Genomic DNA, 23,747 nt, shown 5'->3' on the forward strand with positions numbered 1-23,747 from the left:
GGTTTCCTTTGTACATGCACCTTCAAATTTTAATATAAAGAGTGTTTTTCATTCAATTACATTAATTCTTTATGATATAATTCTATCTCTTAGTCTAAATTTAGGTCTTATCTTATGAAGAACAAGTGTTGATCTCCTTGGCATTTATCTTGGATTCTTTCTTGTGGCATGCCTTCCTCATATGTTTCCTCTATTTTCTCTCACATTTTTAGTCTTTTAGTTCCATTTCTTAATTGTTCTTGTTTAGTTCTTATTTTTATTTTTATCTAGGCATGTTGATCCGTATCATGTGATATTTAGAGCCTTAGGTTTGATCAATTTAAGAATGCATGTTAGATAGAAAAAGCAATTTTCATAGTTCCGCTAGTGCCCAACGTTCTTGGTTTATTTTTGGTTAATGTGTTTTGATTATAATATAGTCCTTCCCTATAGATGTGATTCATTCTGATAAATTGTCCTTTAGAATTAAGTTTATTTATACTTTAAATAGCCCCACCAGTGCACAAAAGAAATGACGACGTTAAGAGAAAGAAATTGTCGTTTTCTTTCTTGAAACTTGGATCTAAAATGTTTGATATTAACTAAGGTGAAGTGAGTCCTGTTTCCCGAATACTGTTCTTTCTTTATTATAGTTCTTAGTTCCTATGACCATTGTACCAAGATTTCAGAAAGGGTATGATAATAAGAATGAAAGACATTAATCTTTTTTCTAATATTAGTCATTCCAATAGTTTCAAGTTGTAGACTTTAACTTGGTGACACTGTTGTTGTCACAAAGCATGAAACAATTTAATCTTCTTGCATGTTTTCTTTGATTTCAGGGATTTGCTATACCAAAAGATGTAGAAGGAAAAGTTGCAAAATTTGATTTTCATGGACAGCCAACGGAGCTAAAACAAAATTAGACTTTGTTTCTTTTTTAGTAATGTAATGAACATCTTAATCATATTTTTAGTATGTTAATTTAGTATTTAACATTTTTTTTAATATATGAACAGTTAGTTGTATGAACATATTAATATGTTGAAAAATGCGGTTTATTTTATATATAATATATAGTTTTAATTCATATTATTTCATTGTTTGTTTGGTTAATAAAACTAATTTTATTACAATAAAAAAAATCTATATTCCGGTGGTTTCAGTAAAACTTTCACTAATTTCAACGGTTTCAGCAAAACCCCCTCTAATTCCAATAGTTCCAGTAAAACTCCCGCTAATATCGACGATTCCAGCAAAACCCCTGCTAATTACAGTGATTCCAGCAAAACCTCCGCTAATTCCGACGATTTTTTCAGAACTCCTAGAAATTGCGACGATTTCTCAAAAAGCCGCTAGTAATTACTTAATGACGCAGCTTTTTCCAATAATTTTCCTAACTGCGGATAACGTACTTTTCGAGAGTTAAAACCGTCAAAAATAAAAAAATAAACCCGATAAAAATCTAAATTTTTGTAGTATATGAACTCGAAATTTGATTAATAAGATTCATGTTAAAATATTTATAAATAATTGAAGCTTTTGAAAATTGAATAATGAATTCGTGTGATATTTTTTATTTAATATATGTGGTGCATTACATAACATGGAGTTTTAATTTTCATTATGTCATGTTCTATTAAGTATATAAAAAGTAAAATAATTTTTATTCTTCTATTTTAAAGATAAACTTTTTAGAATTTATGTAGATCAATATGTTTAACACGGCAACTTAGACTCTATTAATATATTTTAGATTATATTTGAAGTAAGAAAAACCACACTAATCTATTATAAAGGAAATTTTATCTTTTTTGTCATATTTATTTTTTAATTTTACTCTTTAAATAATTTTTTTTAAAATTAAAAATAATTATTTTATCAATTTTATTTTTTAAGTAACATTTTACTTAAATTTAATCTATTTTTACAATTTTATTGTGTTTTAAACTTAACCAATTTTAATTGTAAAACTACTTATAAAATAAATAAAAAATATTTACAATAAAATTTCTTTATATTTAATTTTATAGTTATAAGAATATCAAAATAATTTTATAGAAATATCAAAATAATTTTATCTGAAATCACTTTTAGAGAGAATTTTTTTATATATTAAAATTAAATTATATATAAAATAGAAACAAAAGTATAGAAATTTTATAAGAGATTACTCTTTATAAATTAATCAATGTATAAGCTAATTTCAATTTATAGAAACAATATTTTATTTTTATTTATAAAAATATCTATGCCGTAAATGTTCAAACATGTATAAACGTTGGAGCTAACTTCTAAAGGAAAATGTTGGTACCCAAAGTCAAAGCCAATAAATGTTTTCTGTTTATTAAACTACTAGTTAGATTTAACTTAACTTTTCATTAAAAATATTTATTTTATTATTTTTTATTAAATAAAGTTCTGATATTTATGCTTTAAATCTGGCCCTCTTATTTTTTCAAATATATAAGTATTTTTATTTAGTATTTCATTTTTTTTACATAATTTTATAATGACAAAATAAACAGAGTCAATTACAAAAGCTTGAAAAAAAAAACAGTCCAATTTAATAATATGTCATTAAAAGTATCAAAACACCAATTACATAATTTCTACATAAGTTTTATGAATTGAAAATAAAATGATTGTATTTTAGAATGTATTAGTGTATTTTGGTTATTTGTCATAGTAGTTAATTTCTTAAAATTTTCATAAAATAGTAACAATCGTTTTAATTTTAGAAATATATCCATTAGCAATATAAACAATTTTCTGAACTTGTGAAATTATTAGCATGATTCTTGAAGAAGTGAGGGATCATCTTATCATTATCTAGACTTTCAAAAATACAATCATGACTTCCAAAAGAACAAGTTGAAGGGCAAAATACCCTACAATTATTACCTACTACTACTATTATTATTAATCATTTCACTTATTTTGGAAAACCTATATCAGCAAGTAGTATGAGAGGATATAGGCATGAATATAGTAGGAGGATCCCAAGCATAGGAGAAGCTAACAGTAGCAAAACCCTTCAAAGGATTGCCATTAATAAGGAGGCAAGTGTTCCCTTGAATTGAAAGAATTGATGGACTAACACTTTTCGTTGTCTGAAATCCTCGGCATGACAACCTTACTTGGGTTTGTGTGCAATTACAGTTATTTTTCACAACTACATTCCACTCAGGCTTCCCAGCTATTATTCTTCCACTTCTTGTTGTCCCAATGTTGATGTTGTTCAAGTCACAATTACTAGACCCTGAAAAATGATACGATCGAACATGCAAAAAGGAGAAAATCATGGTGATATAAAAACATAAAAGTTTATGACATTTAAAACTAAATCTCTGTTGATTTTGTCTTTTATTTAAGATGTCAATATGTATGAATTTCAAAATGTGCTAATATATATAATTTTAGATCACTTAAGACCAAAGATAATATATATATATATATATATATATATATATATATATATATATATATATATATATATATATATATATATATATACATACATATATTTCTTCTTTAATTTTTTAAAACAATTTTTACAAAAAAAAAAAATTGTAACAAAAGTTTCAAAATTTAAAACAAACAATACTTTCAATGTCGTGATTGAACATAATATTATCTTAACGGATTTGAGATAAAAAAAAAAACAAACCAAGTTTGGAGTTTTGGGGTGACAATGACAATTTCCAATCGCTCTTTATTTTGCCGATAATAAAAGAGACAAAAAAATGATGGAATGTTAAATGAAATAAAATATACCTTTGATAACAAAGCTAAGAAAGAGAATTGAAAAAAGATGCCTAAAGGTTGTTGTCATTCTTTGTGAGTGACTTGTATGACTGTTGTTCCTGATGAAATAAAAGAAAATTCCTATAGGAGTGAGCAAGGAGAAATGAGTTAGTATTCTCAATGGGAGCATAGTGTATTTATAGGATGTTTTAGATAGTCTTGAAATGTATTTTGAAGTTCTTTGTAATTTTCAGTTACATTTTAATAGATTAAAATGTGCTTTATATTTCAGTTATATTCACACTCTTACTTTTATATATTTGAAAACATCTACTTAATTTATAGAGAAACTCGACGCTTTGACCATTTAAAAAGAGCCAATTTCAAAACTAGGTCAGAATAATAGATTATTATTTGTGATAATTGTTCCAATAAAAAGTCGTAGGCCTTAAACAGAAACAAAAGACTGATCAAATCCTCTTTGACTCAAAGTTCATGACTACTTTTAGGTCAAAATTAATTTTGTTTATCGGCTAAAGGAGTTAGTATTTTATTTATAGGTAAATTGGTTACAAAATGTTTTACAAAGATATTAAAGATTACAAAGATCTTAACAAAAGATTACAAAGATAATTTTTTTTTACAAGATAATCCCAAAATCGGGAAATGATAACAAAATAAAACTTTCCCAAAAGTCAACAATTCTTATCTTGGCTCATTGACGCATATATATAGTGATCTTTTAGGCCTTGTTCATTTGAATGAATTTGGGAGAGAGTGATTGAGGAGATTTGAAGGAATTTGAGAGAATTTGAAGATAAATTTTTTTATTATTTATTTGAAGGTAAATAAGAGTAGATTTGGAAGTAAATTTTTTTAATCAGTCACGTCAATAAAATTTTACACTAATTCTCACAAACTTTACTTCCAAATCCACTCTCACCTCCAATCCACTCAAATAAACAACAAAAAAATTTACCTACAAATCCTCTCAAATTCCCTCACTCACTTTCCTCCAAATCCATTCAAGTGAACAAGGCCTAATCTTCTTTTGTTGTTTCTCCGACCTTCTTTATAATTAGGCCCATAAATATTACGTCGTTAAGTCCATTTTTTGGATGTCGACCCATAACTAATTCTTAACAAAAACCTTTAAATGCATTTTTTTTCTTGTAATTCAAAGATGTATGAAATATCTCCTAACCATGACCAAACATACTCAAGAAAAGTTTGAGTCATCTGTGAAAGGTGGCCACAAGTTCTTATTATTATGGACCATCAATAAGTTCTCAAAAGATTAGGGGTAGGAGGGCTGAATAGTAATTTGAAATTCTTTTATCAACATCCTATTTGATGAATAAATGAGAATTAGTAACGAAAGACATTTTACACAGTGGATTTTATAGAAATTGTTTAGAAGGATTTAATTATATGAGATCTCAAAATATTATTATAGATATTTTTATTCTTTCACAAATGAAGTATAATCATTTAGTTAAGAATTTATTTTGTAAGTTAGTAATATGGTGTTCTGGTATTTTATTCAGTCAGAATATACATTCAACACAATATATATTTTTATAGTACAATTAATCCTTGTTTTTGGTTAAGGAAAATTGTAGCTTTCTTTTAATTTTATTTTTACGTGTTTGTATTGTTTTCTCACACACTTGCATTATTTTTCCTTCCTTTCTCTGCACAATTGTCTTTTCCACCGAAACATTTCTGGACATCTTTGTTTTATATTCTAAGACCAAAAATAAATACGATAAGATATTGTATTCTTTTGTAATTAATATTTAGTCAGTAAGAATTTCTTACTTTATGATGGTATTTGCGTATTTAAGTGTTTAAAATGTAATTCTATTATTTTACTCTTTCTGTTAAATTATCATGGTATATAAGTATTTTTTTTACTCATTATAAAGCCATGTTGTAAATATTCAAGAAATTTCTTTTACCTCTCTCAACCACCGTAACCATTCTCTTATTTCACACTTAGATAAACAATTCTTTTTCTATTTAATTATAAAATTATTCCATAGCGATATAAAAGAATTACTAAATCGATAAAATTATCGACATTATTCATAATATAAAGAAGTGAAGGATCATTTTAAAACTATCTAGTTGACAGGATGTGAAAAGCAAAATATCTTACAACTATTAGTAATACTACGTTTATTATTTTTAAAACTAGCAAAACTCTTCAAATCATTGACATTGATAAGGAGGCAAGTGTCCCCTTGAATGGAAAAAATTGATGGGCTAACACTTTTCATTGTCTGAAATGCTCGGCATGACAACCTTATTTAAGGATCAAACACATGCAGAAGGAGAAAATCATGGTGATATAAAAAACATAGAAGTTTATGACATTTAAAACTAAATCTCTATTGATTTTTGTCTTTTATTTAAGGTGGTATGAATTTCCAAGTGTTCTAATATATATATATATAAATCTTAAATCACGTACCAGATAAATATATATATATATATATATATATATATATATATATATTATTTTATCCTTCGAAACACCTTTTATAAATAAAATTGTAACAAAAGTTTCAAGTTTCAAAGCAAAAGAATATCTGAAATGTTGTGATTGAACATAGTATTATTTTAACGGATTTGAGGTCGGAACACAAACAAAGTTAGGAATTTTGGGGTGACAATTTCCAATTTCTAATCACCCTCTATTTTATTTTACTGATAATAAAAGAAACAAAAACATACGATGAAATGTTAAATGAAATAAATTATACCTTTGATAACAAAGTTAAGAAACACAATTGAAATAAGATGCCTAAAGATTGTTGTCATTCTTTGTGAATGACTTGTATGACCCGTGTTCCATGATGAAATAAAAGAAAACTCCTATAGGAATGAGTAAGGTGAGTATTCTCAATGGTAGATAGTGTATTTATTTGAACTTTTAGAAAGTCTTCAAAGTATTTTGAAGTTCTTTGTAATTTTCAGTTACATTTTAATAAATTTAAATGTGTTATATATATATATATATATATATATTAATGTATATAAATTGTCAGTCTTCAAAGTTTAAATGTATATATTTGAACTTTTAGAAAGCCTTACTTCTTTCTCTCTCTCTCTCTCTCTCTCTCTCTCTCTCTCTCTCTCTCTATATATATATATATATATATATATATATATATATATATATATATATATATATATATATATATATATCAAAACAAAGTTTTGTTTAATTTATAAAAAACTCATTTGACTTCTTAATAGAAAATCCATTTCAAAATTAGATTAAAATAATTGATTATGATTTATGATAATTGTTTTAATAAATAACAGTAGGTCTTAGAAACCAAAATAATGATCAAAATCTCCTTTGACTCAAACTTTATTTATGAATTGAAAATAAAATCGCTGTATTTTACAATGTATTAGTGTATTCTGGTTATTTGTCATAGTAGTAATTTTTTAAAAAAATTCATAAATATTAACTATTATTTTAATTTTAAAAATATCCATTAGCAATATAAATAATTTTCTGAATTTATGAAATTATTAGTGTAACATCCCAAATTCTCACATTAATGTAACAACCCAACTTTTTACATTAATATAACATCCCAAATTTTCACACTTGATAATTAACATTACATTTACGGTAACATTCCGTAATCTCACCCTTTAAAATTTCCTAGTTAATATAAGTCTATACATGTAAAAAGATTCTAATTATAGTTCTTCTACTCCTCTCTTTCCTTGGCACTATGTGAGGCGACATTCCTTCATCTGCTCCCGTATAACGAATTATACGATCATCGCACATACCCAAACACAAAACACAAACAAGTAGGGTGAGCTAACATGCAACAAATCATTTATAAGACATGCATAATTACTTCGATACAAACATCATATAATAATTATGTCAGACACCCTCATACCATCGTACCACAATTCCTATTGAACACTCGTCCCACAATACCCAATAAACACCAAAATACCCAATAAACACCAAAATACCCAATGGACACTCATTCCATAATACCCAATAAACACTCATTGAACACTCGTCCCACAATACCTAATAAACACCAAAATACCCAATAAACACCAAAATACCCAATAGACACTCATTCCATAATACCCAATAAACACTCATTGAACACTCGTCCCACAATACCCAATAAACACCAAAATACCCAATAAACACCACTATACCCAATAGACACTCATTCCACAATACCCAATAGGCACTTATCCCAACGATATGTTGATGAGCGATACAACGGAAGGTTTTTCACTTGTGATGTCATTCTTAGTCCCCTCACTATGTCCAAAACCGACACATAGACCAGGACATTCTGCCCTCCATACCATTCATAATGTTAGTCCCCTCACTATGTCCTAAACCGGCACATAGACCAGGACATTCTGCCCTCCATACCATTCACAAGGTTAGTCCCCTCACTATGTCCTAAACCGGCACATAGACCAGGACCTCCTGCCCCTCTCACCACATAATTCATCATTCTCTACTTGAGACTGATTGATTATTAGAGTATCAGGATAACCTCCAACTTCATGACCCTCAACATCAACATATACGCACATACCATGTCATTACAGAATCTCTCCACGAAACTCATACAATGCTCACATTCCTTAACTCATATTATACCATTACGAAATCTACCCATAATCCTCATACACATACCATGACATTACAGAATCTCTCCGCGAGACTCATACCATACTCACATTCCTCGACTCATATTATACCCTTACGACATTTCCCCATAATACTCATACATGTTCAGATGCATAAATTCAAATCAAATAAACTTTAATCATTTCAGAAATCATACAAACTGAATATATTCCAACAAGATATATTACATGATAATTTAACAGTACATAATCTGTACACAAGATTTAAGTTAAAAACTTGTCGAGGAGACTTCCAAGAAAGAGAGGTGCGTCACAATGGACAACTTAAGTACCAAGTCTTTCCTTAGCCAAAGTGTTCCTCAACTAGTTTTTAACAAATTTCTTATTAACAGATTCAAAACAACAGCATATAATATTTACACCGAATATCAATATAGATAAACATACAGTAAGCATTAACAATATTCATACATAATTTCAAGACATGAATAGTAATAAAACAGTACTAAATCATAATATAAAAGCTTAGAAAGATTAGCTCCCCTACCTCTATTCCAGATTCCTCTTGATCTGAATTTATTTCCCCGAAACCCTTCAGAACCTCTACTCTTCTTGCAACTAAAAATTTCTCCCTAGCTCTTTCTTCTCTATTTCTCAAGCTCTCACTTGATTCCTCTTTTCTTGGTGCAAAATACCCTTCCCTCCCATGGCTATTTATAGTTAAAAAAATTTACTATTCATTAATATTTTAATATTATTTATTATTTTAATATTATTTAAAAATAATATTTCAATCATTTTCTCACCAAATCTGATCCTAATTTCTACCTACTACTTTCTTCCATGCTAAGGAATCTTAATGCTGAAAATTTATTTTTACTATTTACCTTTTACTATTTACTATTCACTTTTTACTATTCACTATTCATTTTTTACTATTCGATTTTCTTAAAAAAAAAATACTAAATAAGTTATCAAAAATTTTAACCTCTCCTTCTAAAATTACTATAATTTTATATTCAAAATATATATTTTTCTATCCATTAAAATTATTATTACTAATAAAATGCTAAAATTTACTATTATAAATATTTTTTTTTTCATGGGTCTTACATTCTCCCCAACAACAAAAATTTTCGTCCTCGAAAATTCGACATAAAAATAAAGTTATGATTATTTCACCTTATCTTCTAGTTTCCTTGTAAACTCATTTACTCTACTTATTTTGTGCATAAAATTTCTAGCATCTCAAATTGAAATGTACTCACGAAAAATTTAAAATCATAAACCTTCAAAACACTCTTACTTGTCACTTCTAGCCTCGTCAAAACCACCATTAAACATACCCCACTAGTCTCAAAATAATCCATTAATGTTTTAAAAGAACTCATTACTCATAAACTATTAATCACAAAATTCCAGAAAACTTTTCATTCCTACTATAACCAGAAAGTGATTCTCCTTATAGATCCCTATTTAAGACTTTCATGACCCTATAAAACTCTAAGAATCATTCTTTTTCCGTAACAACCTTCCATTATATTTTCTCAACACAATTTCTACTCCTAGAAATCGTACACCTCTAAAAGCCACTTATGTTTACCAAAATTATACTAGATTGTTCCACCTTACCCTCTACTTCTATTCTCCGTAAAATTTATAATTACTCTGATGATTACACGGAGTCCAAAACACTATTACTAAACAATTCATCCTTTATGTTTTTCTTTTCTATACCCATTTAACAAGAACTTGTCCAAAAATAATACCTATATTGAGTATGCTTTATAACATCCATAGAAACCCTTCCATACTTAAGATCATGCATCATTTCCTTCACTCGTCCTTGATGAACTTATCTGACTCTCGGTAATATTGCCTTCACCCTTAACCACACTTAATGTTCAACAATCAACTCACAATTCTTGAAGACCATAAACTTCTAAAAACATATTGGAACATGACCAAACCATCCTTTCGATCATACCCTTAGACTATAATATCTATCATTCACTTGCATTGGTCAGATATCCGTAAAATATTGATCCTCATCCTTTATTTAACCCACACTAAATGTTGAACCACTATTTTCTTCACCTGATAAACATTTCTGAAATACTTAACAAAACTAGAATAATCAAACTTCTTTCAAGATTATACTCCAAATTATCTCAACCTTCATGTAATTATTTTCCTAGCAACCATTACTAGCCTAAGTTAAAACATTCTCCAAGAATTAACTTATAAACTCTAAATCTTAGGAATATAAACCTTGTCCTCAAAATACCTTCCCACATCCTAACCTAACATGAATCCACAAACTTAACGTTGTCTCTAACCCAGTACCTAACAATTGTGTATCTCTGATAAGACTCAACAGATCACTCAATCAACAATGTTATAAATTCTGAAACCACTTATTTTAATCTCAATAAGGCCGAATTTAAAACTAACTAGATTCCTTATCAGTACTGCACCCACTCATTTAAATAAACCACTTATGGCACATAAGTTAAATGATCTAGAGAGATTATCAAGGCAATCAACCACAACCAACCTCAATTATAACGTGCTTCCCTAGATCAAAACCATATCCCCAGGATATCTAGTGTTAACTAAATCTAAAATTTTTTATCTTATGCGAACTAAAAGTAAGTATCAACAAGTTCACTCACACACATCACTCGATAGAGATCAAGGTGCGACATATAAATCTTTACCCATCCTTTACATCACCATTGAGGTTTGAATACTACCATATAACTATGCCTGATGAAATTGCTCCAATCACAACCTACAACTTCTTAATTATTCCAAATTCCCTAATCACATTAGTATTGCAACTCTCCTTTTTATCTATTTCCAAACTCTTCTTCTTCCTTGTCTTGCCATGTTCATAATATTAATTCAACCTACACTGCCTCTACTAACTTTAATATTCCAAAATCAATAAGATTTTCAACCATAAATCATGACTCTTCAATCCTCTCATAAAAATACCAAAACTTTGCATAAGCTGAAAGCCAAAATTTTCGTACCTGGATTTTCTCTACCACTCATCATACCAAAATCACATACTCTCAAATTTTATCTCTAATACATTTACTGGAAAAATCTAACCATCTCTTTTTGATCATCCATTTAGCTTAGAATCCATTTAATACTTCATTCTTCTCTAAAGACCTCGTGTTCTCTTAACTTACAAATTTCTCCTCCTATTAAACTTTCTCTCAATCCTCTTTATGCCTTATACCATTTCTCTTCTACTCTTCTTCGTCTAATATTTGATTTATCCTTAATCTACTTCAGTATTCCTATCCCTTTTTATTTTAAACTTTATCTTCAAATCTTCCACCATTTTTTTTTTCAGATTCCAACCATCACTGATACATCAATCCATGTTACCAATCTCACACAATGCCACTCCGTTTCTCATCAACACTTCCCTCTCTTCTGACTTCTAACATTACTGATATACTAAACCAAACTGATTTCTCAAACCTTGCTACATTCATGCTTATCCAAAGCTTCTCTTAATCTAGCCTTTGAACTTAACTCCTTTTTGTGAAACGTAAGATATCTAATCTCCTGATTTTGTCCTGCAAACATCTTAAAACATAACTTCTAAACACCAACATCTTCACTTATCCTTTGAAACTCAAATTCTAGTATTATATCTCCCTATGAAGGCTTTAACTAATTCTAATATCTTTCATAAACCTTGAGAATTAAGAAAGGAAAATCATCTCTAGTAAAAGTCATGAGTAGTTAGACACAATAATCTACTATCTAGACTTGGAGAAAATGGTAAGTATACCATTTAGACTCAATTCTTCATAGAGAAGACACGACAGACCCACGACACAAAGGTCATCCTAAGGACGAACTGCTCTGATACCATTAATGTAACATCCCAAATTCTCACATTAATGTAACAACCCAACTTTTTACATTAATGTAACATCCCAAATTTTCACACTTGATAATTAACATTACATTTACGGTAACATTCCGTAATCTCACCCTTTAAAATTTCCTAGTTAATATAAGTCTATACATGTAAAACGATTCTAATTATAGTTCTTCTACTCCTCCCTTTCCTTGGCACTATGTGAGGCGACATTCCTTCATCTGCTCCCGTATAACGAATTATATGATCATCGCACATACCCAAACACAAAACACAAACAAGTAGGGTGAGCTAACATGCAACAAATCATTTATAAGACATGCATAATTACTTCGATACAAACATCATATAATAATTATGTCAGACACCCTCATACCATCGTACCACAATTCCTATTGAACACTCGTCCCACAATACCCAATAAACACCAAAATACCCAATAAACACCAAAATACCCAATGGACACTCATTCCATAATACCCAATAAACACTCATTGAACACTCGTCCCACAATACCCAATAAACACCAAAATACCCAATAAACACCAAAATACCCATTAGACACTCATTCCATAATACCCAATAAACACTCATTGAACACTCGTCCCACAATACCCAATAAACACCAAAATACCCAATAAACACCACTATACCCAATAGACACTCATTCCACAATACCCAATAGGCACTTATCCCAACGATATTCAATAGGCACTTATCCCAACGATATTCCATAGGCACTTATCCCAACGATATGTTGATGAGCGATACAACGGAAGGTTTTTCACTTGTGATGTCATTCTTAGTCCCCTCACTATGTCCAAAACCGGCACATAGACCAGGACATTCTGCCCTCCATACCATTCATAATGTTAGTCCCCTCACTATGTCCTAAACCGGCACATAGACCAGGACATTCTGCCCTCCATACCATTCACAAGGTTAGTCCCCTCACTATGTCCTAAACCGGCACATAGACCAGGACCTCCTGCCCCTCTCACCACATAATTCATCATTCTCTACTTGAGACTGATTGATTATTAGAGTATCAGGATAACCTCCAACTTCATGACCCTCAACATCAACATATACGCACATACCATGTCATTACAGAATCTCTCCACGAAACTCATACAATGCTCACATTCCTTAACTCATATTATACCATTACGAAATCTACCCATAATCCTCATACACATACCATGACATTACAGAATCTCTCCGCGAGACTCATACCATACTCACATTCCTCGACTCATATTATACCCTTACGACATTTCCCCATAATACTCATACATGTTCAGATGCATAAATTCAAATCAAATAAACTTCAATCATTTCAGAAATCATACAAACTGAATATATTCCAACAAGATATATTACATGATAATTTAACAGTACATAATCTGTACACAAGATTTAAGTTAAAAACTTGTCGAGGAGACTTCCAGGAAAGAGAGGTGCGTCACAATGGACAACTTAAGTACCAAGTCTTTCCTTAGCCAAAGTGTTCCTCAACTAGTTTTTAACAAATTTCTTATTAACAGATTCAAAACAATAGCATATAATATTTACACCGAATATCAATATAGATAAACATACAGTAAGCATTAACAATATTCATACATAATTTCAAGACATGAATAGTAATAAAACAGTACTAAATCATAATATAAAAGCTTAGAAAGATTAGCTCCCCTACCTCTATTCCAGATTCCTCTTGATCTGAATTTATTTCCCCGAAACCCTTCAGAACCTCTACTCTTCTTGCAACTAAAAATTTCTCCCTAGCTCTTTCTTCTCTATTTCTCAAGCTCTCACTTGATTCCTCTTTTCTTGGTGCAAAATACCCTTCCCTCCCATGGCTATTTATAGTTAAAAAAATTTACTATTCATTAATATTTTAATATTATTTATTATTTTAATATTATTTAAAAATAATATTTCAATCATTTTCTCACCAAATCTGATCCTAATTTCTACCTACTACTTTCTTCCATGCTAAGGAATCTTAATGCTGAAAATTTATTTTTACTATTTACTTTTTACTATTTACTATTCACTTTTTACTATTTACTATTCACTTTTTACTATTCACTATTCATTTTTTACTATTCGATTTTCTTAAAAAAAAATACTAAATAAGTTATCAAAAATTTTAACCTCTCCTTCTAAAATTACTATAATTTTATATTCAAAATATATATTTTTCTATCCATTAAAATTATTATTACTAATAAAATGCTAAAATTTACTATTATAAATATTTTTTTTTTCATGGGTGTTACAATTAGCATGATTCTTAATACGAAGAAGTGAGAGGTCATCTTATCATTATATAGACTTTCAAAAATAAAATTATCACTTCCAAAAGAACAAGTTGAAGGGCAAAATACCCTACAATTATTACCTACTACAACTATTATTATTAATCATTTCACTTATTTTGGAAAACCTTTATGAGCAAGTAGTATGAGAAGTGAGAGGCATGAGTATAAAAGGAGGATCCCAAGCATAGGAGAAGCTAACAGTAGCAAAACCCTTCAAAGGATTGCCATTGATAAGGAGGCAAGAGTCCCCTTCAACAGCAAGAATTGATCGACTAACAATTTCTGTTGTCTGAAACCCTCGGCACGACAACCTTATTTGGCTTTGTGTGCAATTACAGTTGTTTTTCACAACTACATTCCACTCAGGCTTTCCTAGTATTGTTCTCCCACTTCTTGTTGATTCAATGTTGATGTTGTTCAAGTTACAATAACTGGACCCTGCAAAATTTATGCAACAAGCACATGCATAAAGAGAGAATAATGCTGATAAAAAACATACAATCTCTTGATTTTCTCCTTTATTCAATGCGCATTATGTATGAATTTCAAAGAAAGTTGGAGTTTTGGGGTCACAATGACATACCCAATCACCCTCTAGTTCTAATGATGATAAAAAGAGAGAAAAATTCATGAAATATATTAAATGACATAAAAAATATACCTTTCATTACAAAACTAAGAATGAGAATGGAAATGAGGTACGTAAATGTTGTCGTCATTCTTGGTGAGTGACTTCTAGTACTCTTGTTCTCTAACGAAACAATAACAAATCCTTAGAAGAAGATTGTTTCATGTGTTTTATGTTTCTCATATTTATAGAGTTTTGATTGGCATCAAAAGATAAATATTTATTATCCATAATTATAAATATAAATTTAAAATTCAATATAATGCAACCAATCTTAAAATAATAAATACAATTCATGTAATAAAAATAAGTGCAATTAAACATAAAATAATAAATAAAATCGATATATGTATCTATTATTTTTATTGCTACTAGAACCCTCCACACTCTTATGTGATGTTGTTAATGTAATATACATATTAATTGTTAATAATTATAATTAAATATATTGATTGAAAAATTAATATAAGGGCAATTATTTTAAAATGATAAATCTAATTAAAATAATAATTAATGTAAAATAAATAAAATTAATTATATGCATGTATTATTTTATTGTTAATGTATTCCTATCAAATTTTCATTTGTATTCATTAGATATTTAACATGATTAGACAATTCAAGTTTGACCTGATTAATCAGACAATCCATCGTAAGACCATGAGACATCATTCGACGCATTTTGATGTTGAAATTTTAATTATTTTTACTGCTTAAAATATGTATAACGTGTTTATTTTATGAATTAAAAGAGAGGAACAAGTTGCAATGTTAAAAGTGTTTCAAGATAATCAAAGAAAAATCAAAAGATTTAGTAAGTAAATTATGTATCTTGAAATTGAAATTTCTTTGAATTGTCAACGGTCAATTTTTAACTCTGTATATAGACTTATTTTGTTTGCACTGATAAGAGACTAATTTGCATATAGAATTTTTTTTTTATGATCAAAGTATTTTAAGAATAATATGAATATTGCTATGAAGATTTAATCATAACATTCCTTTTTGAAGAAAGGGAGAAAAAACAACTTCAAGTGAAGAAACAAAAAGCTCTCTACATCCTATCAAGACACTCCTTAAAGTCATTTCTTCTACAACTATAAATAGAGATCAAGCTAATAAACAAGAAAGAACTTTTTAATATAGTATTATAATATTTAATTATTAACTTCACTTAAAACTCAAAATTGTATATTAGGCTATGTTTTGATTTATTAAAATCAGTTTGTAATATATTATAATAGGATAAACCAAAATTAAATTTTTTTCTTATGTGTTAATCAATTAACATGACATTTTTATTAGAAAATAATTTACGGCTTTGTTAAACTAAGAGGCTTTGTTAAACTAAGAGAAGTGAATTGGTGTAAAAAAACATCTATTGAAGGAATTCATTTATTTAAATATTTTTCATTTCAAAAAAACATAATGCAATTATTTTGAGAATCTTTTTTATAAAAAGAAAGTAATGAAATGGGAGATATAAAGAAAGAAATATAAAGAACACCTAAGAATTTATATGAATTTGGATTCGATCAATTTTACATTTACTTATTGGTTTTTCTCCATTGAAAAATGGATTTCATTACCAACAAAACGTATAATGCAAGATAACAATTACAAACAACAAATACAAATTAATTCCTGACCCACTCAAGAAGATATTACAACCAAAAGTATCAACTCTATATCCACTCTTGAACCATTTCAATTGATTTATTCTATTAAAATATCCTTTAATGTATAGATTCATGTATGATCTATATGAATGTGAATGTTGTGTTTGATTGGAATTGATTTTCAATAGTTTATCCTCGTATTTGTGTTTTTTGTGTAATGACATATTATAAATGTACGAGCAAACATAAAGATAGGTATAGGAAAAACTTTTAGAAGAATATAAAGATTTTATTTTGAACTTATTTTATTAATTTTTGCATGTATGTATGTTTAATACATGTTTAAATTGTATTTTGAGATATGTATAGAAACCTTATGTTAAGTTTATGGTATAATGGATACTCTATTGATTTTATAATATTATTAGTGTTTATGAAGAGAGAAAAATAGAATACTAAAAAAAAAGTCTAAACACTTTATTAGTCAACTCAGCTTTGAGAGAACAAGATAATAGAGTATACAAAAACAAATCAGAAAAGAAAAACTAAAGGAATTAATTATAACAAAATCAATTGTATACAAAAACAAATACTTCCTAATACCCCTCTCAAGATGGAATGTGTACAGGCAGAATTAAATGAAGAAATGGTAAGACATTGGTAATCATCTAAATAAGAAGATGACTTTCTTACTCGAGCAAATACTCTTGCATTTGATTTAGTGACTTGAACTTGATCAATATGTAAAGAATAATTATTTTCTAAAAAGTTGGCATTTTAATGCAGATGTGAAATATTGTGTGCAGTTGGAAGAGAAAGGTTAAAGAGAATAAGGAAAAAAGAACCAAATTTGTAATGGTCTATAATGCTATTAACAGTAACAATACGTGGGTTTAAAGAATCAACATTGACATAAGGAAACCTATTAATGATATGTTTAGCATGGCTTACAACAAATTTGAAAAGAAAAAGGTAAGTTGGCTTGAAAAGGTATTCACGACTAACATTAAGTAAGTGTTAGGGCTTCCTTTCAACAATACCATTTTATTTGAGTCTTAACAAAAGAAACCTCATGCAAAAAGGCCTTTGCTGAAAAAAAAAAATACCATGCATAAAAAAACTTTTTACCATTGTCACACCTGATTTTCTTAAGTTTTAAAGTAAATTGTGTTTCAATTAGCTGAACAAAAGATGGAAGACTGGTTATGATAACAAATTTTATTTTTAAAAAATGAATCCTAGTAAATTGTGTAAGGTCATCAATTATGGTAAAAAATATTGAAAACCATCAATAAATGTATGAGTAACAGGGCTCAAAATATCCACATGTATAAGTTCAAAAATTCTAGAACTACGACTATGACTATTTGGAAAAGGTAATTTATTTTGTTTTGTATAATGACAAGCATCACATGAAGGTAAATAATCAAAATCAATATCATTGTATTCATAAGAGAAGTGTTTTAACATTTTATGATATGTATGGCCCAGCTTAAAAGGCCACAATGGAGAATTGTCGATAGTCATTATAGAGAAAAAAATGAGATAAAAAACAATGTGTATTAGAAGTATGTATGCACGAATTAAAGTCGCTAAATCTTTGCTAGTAAAATAAGCCATTCTTTTGTTTAGCAATACTAATTATCTGACAGTTGCATATTTGCATGATGTAACAATGATTATTACAAAATAAAATCAATTGGTTAAGGTTGGAAATTAATTTAGGAATGGAAATTTAATCAACCCCAAAATCTGGTACATAAAGAGTATTATTAAGGATTAAGGATCCAAGATATGATGCTAGAAAATTTAGAAAAAAGTAGTGGTTTGATTAGGTAACTTTATTGGAATAGGTGTGATAGGTTAGAAGGATATGAAATAAGATTTAGAAGGACGAATGTGATATGTTGTGCCACTGTCTAGAAGAACAAGAACTTTCACTTGAATGATTGGTAGATTAAGTCTAAGTGTGATTGATAGAAGATGAAGTGTCCTTGTTTTGCTCCAGGAGAGTTATAAGGGTTGGAAGACTCGAGAAAATGTAAAACTTATAAATAAGACTTGAGTGTGTTTTATTAGAATTTACATGAGGTCACAAGGTATTGTTTAAGCTAAGTTGGTGTATAAGTCTTGAGTAAAACATAAAGTTATATGTTATTTATTTATTTTGTTGATACAAGTGTAACACGTGTTATTTTATAGTTGTTAAATTTGTGATGTCTTATATTTTTAATGTAATATGTTAGCTTGCTGGTAAAGATGTTTATTTAGGATTGATGAATGTGAGTTTAAGTCACAGGGAAAGAGTTCTATGAGAAACTTTTGATTTTATTTAAGTAGGTGTAAAAAGATACTTACGACTATAGTTTTAATTTGGTATTGATAAAATTTTATAATTATCTAATATGAAAAACTTATTATCTTTTAGAATATATTTTAAATGAGATAATTCATTTTAATGATTACAGTTCTATAGAATTGATTTCGAATAAAAGTAAATCATATTAAATATAAATGACGTAGAAATATTTTGAGAGGAACAATCTTTATGTTTTTGCCATATATGGTATTTTAAGAATTCAATCATTTCACTCGGTGCAGGATTCCACAGTATTAATTAGATATATTTGAATGACTTATAATACGAATTCACTTTTAAAAAGAAAGAAAATATAATTAATTAACTTTTTTTGTAGTTAAAAAGAAAGTATGTATAAATTAAAAATAAAAGCATATAAAATTTATACGAGAGTACTCTTTATAATAAATTAATGTATAAACTAATTTCAATTTATAAAAAAGAGTTTTATTTTTACTTAATATAAAAATATTTATGAAGAAAATATTCAAACATGTTCCTTATGTTATTATTATTTATCAAATAAAGTTATGATATTCATACTTAAAATCTGGTCCTCTTTATTTTTTACAGATATTTACATATATATAATTAATTTTTTTTAGTATTTCATTGTTTTACATAACTATAAGGATAGAGCAAATAGAATCAATAATGAACTATAGTTGAATGGATGAAAAGCAAAATACTCCACAACTATTACCAAGTACTATTATTAGTTTTAATCCTTTGAGTCTCTTGAGAAAGCTTTATGAGCAAGTTGTATGAGAAGTGAGAGGCCTGAGAAAATAAGGAGGATCCCAAGCATAGGAGAAGCTAACAGTAGCAAAACCCTTCAAAGGACTGCCATTGATAAGAAGACAAGAGTCCCCTTCAAGAGCAAGAATAGATGGACTAACAACTTCTGTAGTCTGAAATCCTTGGCATTGCAATCTTATTTGGCTTTGTGTGCAATTACAGTTGTTTTTCACAACTACATTCCACTCAGGCTTTCCTAGTATTGTTCTCCCAGTTCTTGTTGATTCAATGTTGATGTTGTTCAAGTTACAATAACTGGACCCTGCAAAATTAATTCAACAAGCACATGCATAAAGAGAAAATAATGCTGATATAAAAAACATACAATCTCTTGATTTTCTCTTTTATTCAATGTTCATTATGTATGAATTTCGAAGAAAGTTGGAGTTTTGGGGCACAATGACATACCCAATCATCCTCTAGCTGTAATGATGATATAAAGACAAGGAAAATTCATGAAATATATTAAATGACATAAAAAATATACCTTTCATTACAAAACTAAGAATGAGAATGGAAACGAGGTACGTAAAGGTTGTCGTCATTCTTGGTGAGTGACTTCTAGTACTCTTGTTCTCTAATAAAACAATAACAAATCCTTAGAAGAAGATTGTTTCATGTGTTTTGTGTTGCTCATATTTATAGAGTTTCGATTGGCATCAAAATATAAATATTAACTATCCCTAATTATAAATATTAATTGAAAAACTAATATAAATGCAACTAATTTAAAAATAATAAATATAATTCATGTAACAAAAATAAGTGCAATTAAACTTAAAATAAATATACGTATCTTTTATTTTTATTTTTACCACAACCGCCACACTCTTATGTATAACGTGTTTATTTTATGAATTAAAAGAGAGGAACAAGTTGCAAATTTTAAAGTGTTTCAAGATAATCAAATGAAAATCAAAAGCTTTAATAAGTAAATTATGTATTTGGAGATATTTTTGTCAAGCGTAAATTTTAACTGTGTATATAGAAATATTTTGTTTGCACTGATAAGAGACTAATTTGCATATAGAAATATTTTGTTTTCATGATTAAAGAATTTGAAGAATAATCTGAATATTGATACGAAGATTTAACCACAATATTCCTTTTTAAGAAGGAAGATATGCAGTGAAATCAAATGCCTTTGTTTTAAGCATTTTGAAGGTGATATACTCTAAAAATCTCAAACTAAAAAAATGGAAATATAGAAGGTGTTATATAAACAATGATAAAAAAATAATAAAAACCACAAATTATGATTTTCTTAATGTCCTTAAGGAAGATTGTATCATGTCTTCTATGTTGCTCATATTTATAGAGTTTTGATTCGCATCAAAATATAAATATTAATTATCCATAATTATAAATATTAATTGAAAAATTAATATAAATGCAACTAATTTTAAAATAATAAATAAAATTCATGTAACAAAAATAAGTGCAATTAAACTTAAAATAATAAATAAAATAATATCTTGTATTTTTACTTTTACTACAACCGCCAAACTCTTATGTGATGTTGTTAATGTAATATACATATTAATTGTTGATAATTATAATTACTTATATTATTTGAAAAATTAATATAAAGGCAATTAATTTTTAAATGATAAATATAATAATAAATAAAATTAAATATATGCATGTATTATTTTTTTTTATTGTATTCGTATCAAATTTGCATTTGCATTTGTACTCATTAGGAACATGTTTAGAAATTCAAGTTTGAAGTGATTAATATGGCAATCTATCGAAAGACCATGAGACAGTGCTAGCTAGGGTAGTAACTCGTGAGTTAAACGAGTTTGAGTTTAATTGGATTTAAAAAAATTATTTTTTTTTATGCAGATTAATTTTTAATTCGGCTCACTTAGAATCTGGTTCATCGGATTGAACCCGTAGTGAGTTAGGTTGGTTCACTAACCCACCTAATATAATTTAATTATTTATTATTTTGTGTTTCAATATTATTAGTTAACATTTTTTATTATATTGTAGATGGTGATAAAAAAAGATGTTTCAAGAGAGAAAACTATTATAAATTTATATATTCAAGACTCTAATATTATAAACGGAAAAGTGATACATAAATTATCGATATTAAAAACTTATTTGTTTGCTTTTCGTACATGTTTTTGGATTAAGCTTGGATTTTATGATATTTTTTTATTTATTTTGAATTGTCTTTGGAGTTTAAGATCTTTTTAACGTTTATTTAGATTTGAATTAAAAAAATTGTAATTTTTATTTAAAAAAAACTTATAATTAAATGAGCCAGTGAACCAATCCGTTTAACCCACCAATCGGTTGTGGGTCGGGCTGGGTTCGAATTTTTTCAACTCACTAATAAGTGAACCGGATTGAGTTGGCATATTAAGTGACCAACCTGCGATGAGTCGGGCCGAATCGAGCCGAGTTACTCGTTTTGACAACTCATGAGACATCATTTGATGCATTTTGATGTTAAAATTTTAATTATTTTTACTGCTCTAACTATGTATAAGGTGTTTATTTTATGAATTAAAAGTGTTTTAAGATATTCAAATTAAAATCAAAAGATTTAATAACTAAATTATGTATTTTGAAATTGAAATTTCTTTGAATTGTCAATGGTCAATTTTAACTCTATATATAGCAATATTTTGTTTGCACTGAATGTTGCATATAGAAATATTTTGTTTTCATGATCAAAGAATTTGAAGAATAACCATAACATTCCTTTGAAGATTTAATCACAAAATTCCTTTTTTAAGAAGGAAGATAGTGAGTGAAACCAGATGTGTAACATCCCAAAATTCACTCCTTTAAAATTTCAAAATTTAAATATTGTAATAATACAATTACGGTAACACCCCGTAACCTCAAACTTAAATCTATACATGAATTTTAAGCTAAGAGTTATCTGTAAAGATAACATTGAATCCTTCTAATTTGTTCTTCCATCTCTTCCTTCCTTTGCACAGGATCACGCGACAATCCTTCATCTGCTCCCGTATAACAATTACGTTATACGATCATCGCAAAAATAAGATTTTTCCGATACATGCACAAATAAGTAAGGGTGAGCTAATATGTAACACCACAATTATAAAACATGCATAATTGCTTTGATAAAAACATCATATCAAGTTTATGTCAGACATCCTCATATACCCTCATATCACAATTCCTACTAGACACTCATCCGGATGATACGTTGATGAGCGGTCACGGGAGGTTATGCACCTGTGATGACTTCTACTTTTTCTTACAAATACACTTCCAAATTACTTCATACCATTCACAAGGTTAGTCCCCCCACTATGTCCAAAATCGGCACATAGACCAGGACCTCCTGCTCCTCTTACCACATAATTCATCCTTCTCTACTTGAGACTGGATGAATTATTAGAGTATCAGGATAACCTCCAACTACGGGACCCTCAACATCAACATACACACTAATAACATAACCTTTCAGAATCTCTCCATGAGATTCATACCATACTCAATCCTCAACTCACATTATACCATTACAAAACCTCCCCACAATGATCATATCATGAGCAAAATGCATAATCTCATATCAATGTCACAAAATACATTCATCACAATAATTATCATATCTCATGCATTCACACATATCACATATCATCATATATTCCAAACATTTATACGCATAATTTCCTTCAACTTAGAATCCAACACCATTTGAAAAATATGTGAATGAGCACTA

General features: G+C 28.3%; 2 protein-coding genes across 2 annotated transcripts; both read right to left on the bottom strand.

The window, feature by feature from the left end:
• Window positions 1–14,755: 14,755 nt before the first annotated feature.
• On the bottom strand, window positions 14,756–15,347 carry LOC108344453 (protein TAPETUM DETERMINANT 1). Its single transcript, XM_017582896.1, has 2 exons — window positions 15,290–15,347; window positions 14,756–15,066 (listed from the first exon to the last, which is right to left on the bottom strand). The coding sequence occupies exons 1-2, from the start codon at window positions 15,345–15,347 to the stop codon at window positions 14,756–14,758; spliced, it is 369 nt and encodes a 122-aa protein (XP_017438385.1).
• Window positions 15,348–19,983: 4,636 nt separating this feature from the next.
• On the bottom strand, window positions 19,984–20,577 carry LOC108344452 (protein TAPETUM DETERMINANT 1). Its single transcript, XM_017582895.2, has 2 exons — window positions 20,520–20,577; window positions 19,984–20,294 (listed from the first exon to the last, which is right to left on the bottom strand). The coding sequence occupies exons 1-2, from the start codon at window positions 20,575–20,577 to the stop codon at window positions 19,984–19,986; spliced, it is 369 nt and encodes a 122-aa protein (XP_017438384.2).
• Window positions 20,578–23,747: the final 3,170 nt, after the last annotated feature.

This window comes from Vigna angularis, chromosome 8 (assembly GCF_016808095.1).
Source record: "Vigna angularis cultivar LongXiaoDou No.4 chromosome 8, ASM1680809v1, whole genome shotgun sequence".
Taxonomy (NCBI): Eukaryota; Viridiplantae; Streptophyta; class Magnoliopsida; order Fabales; family Fabaceae; genus Vigna; species Vigna angularis.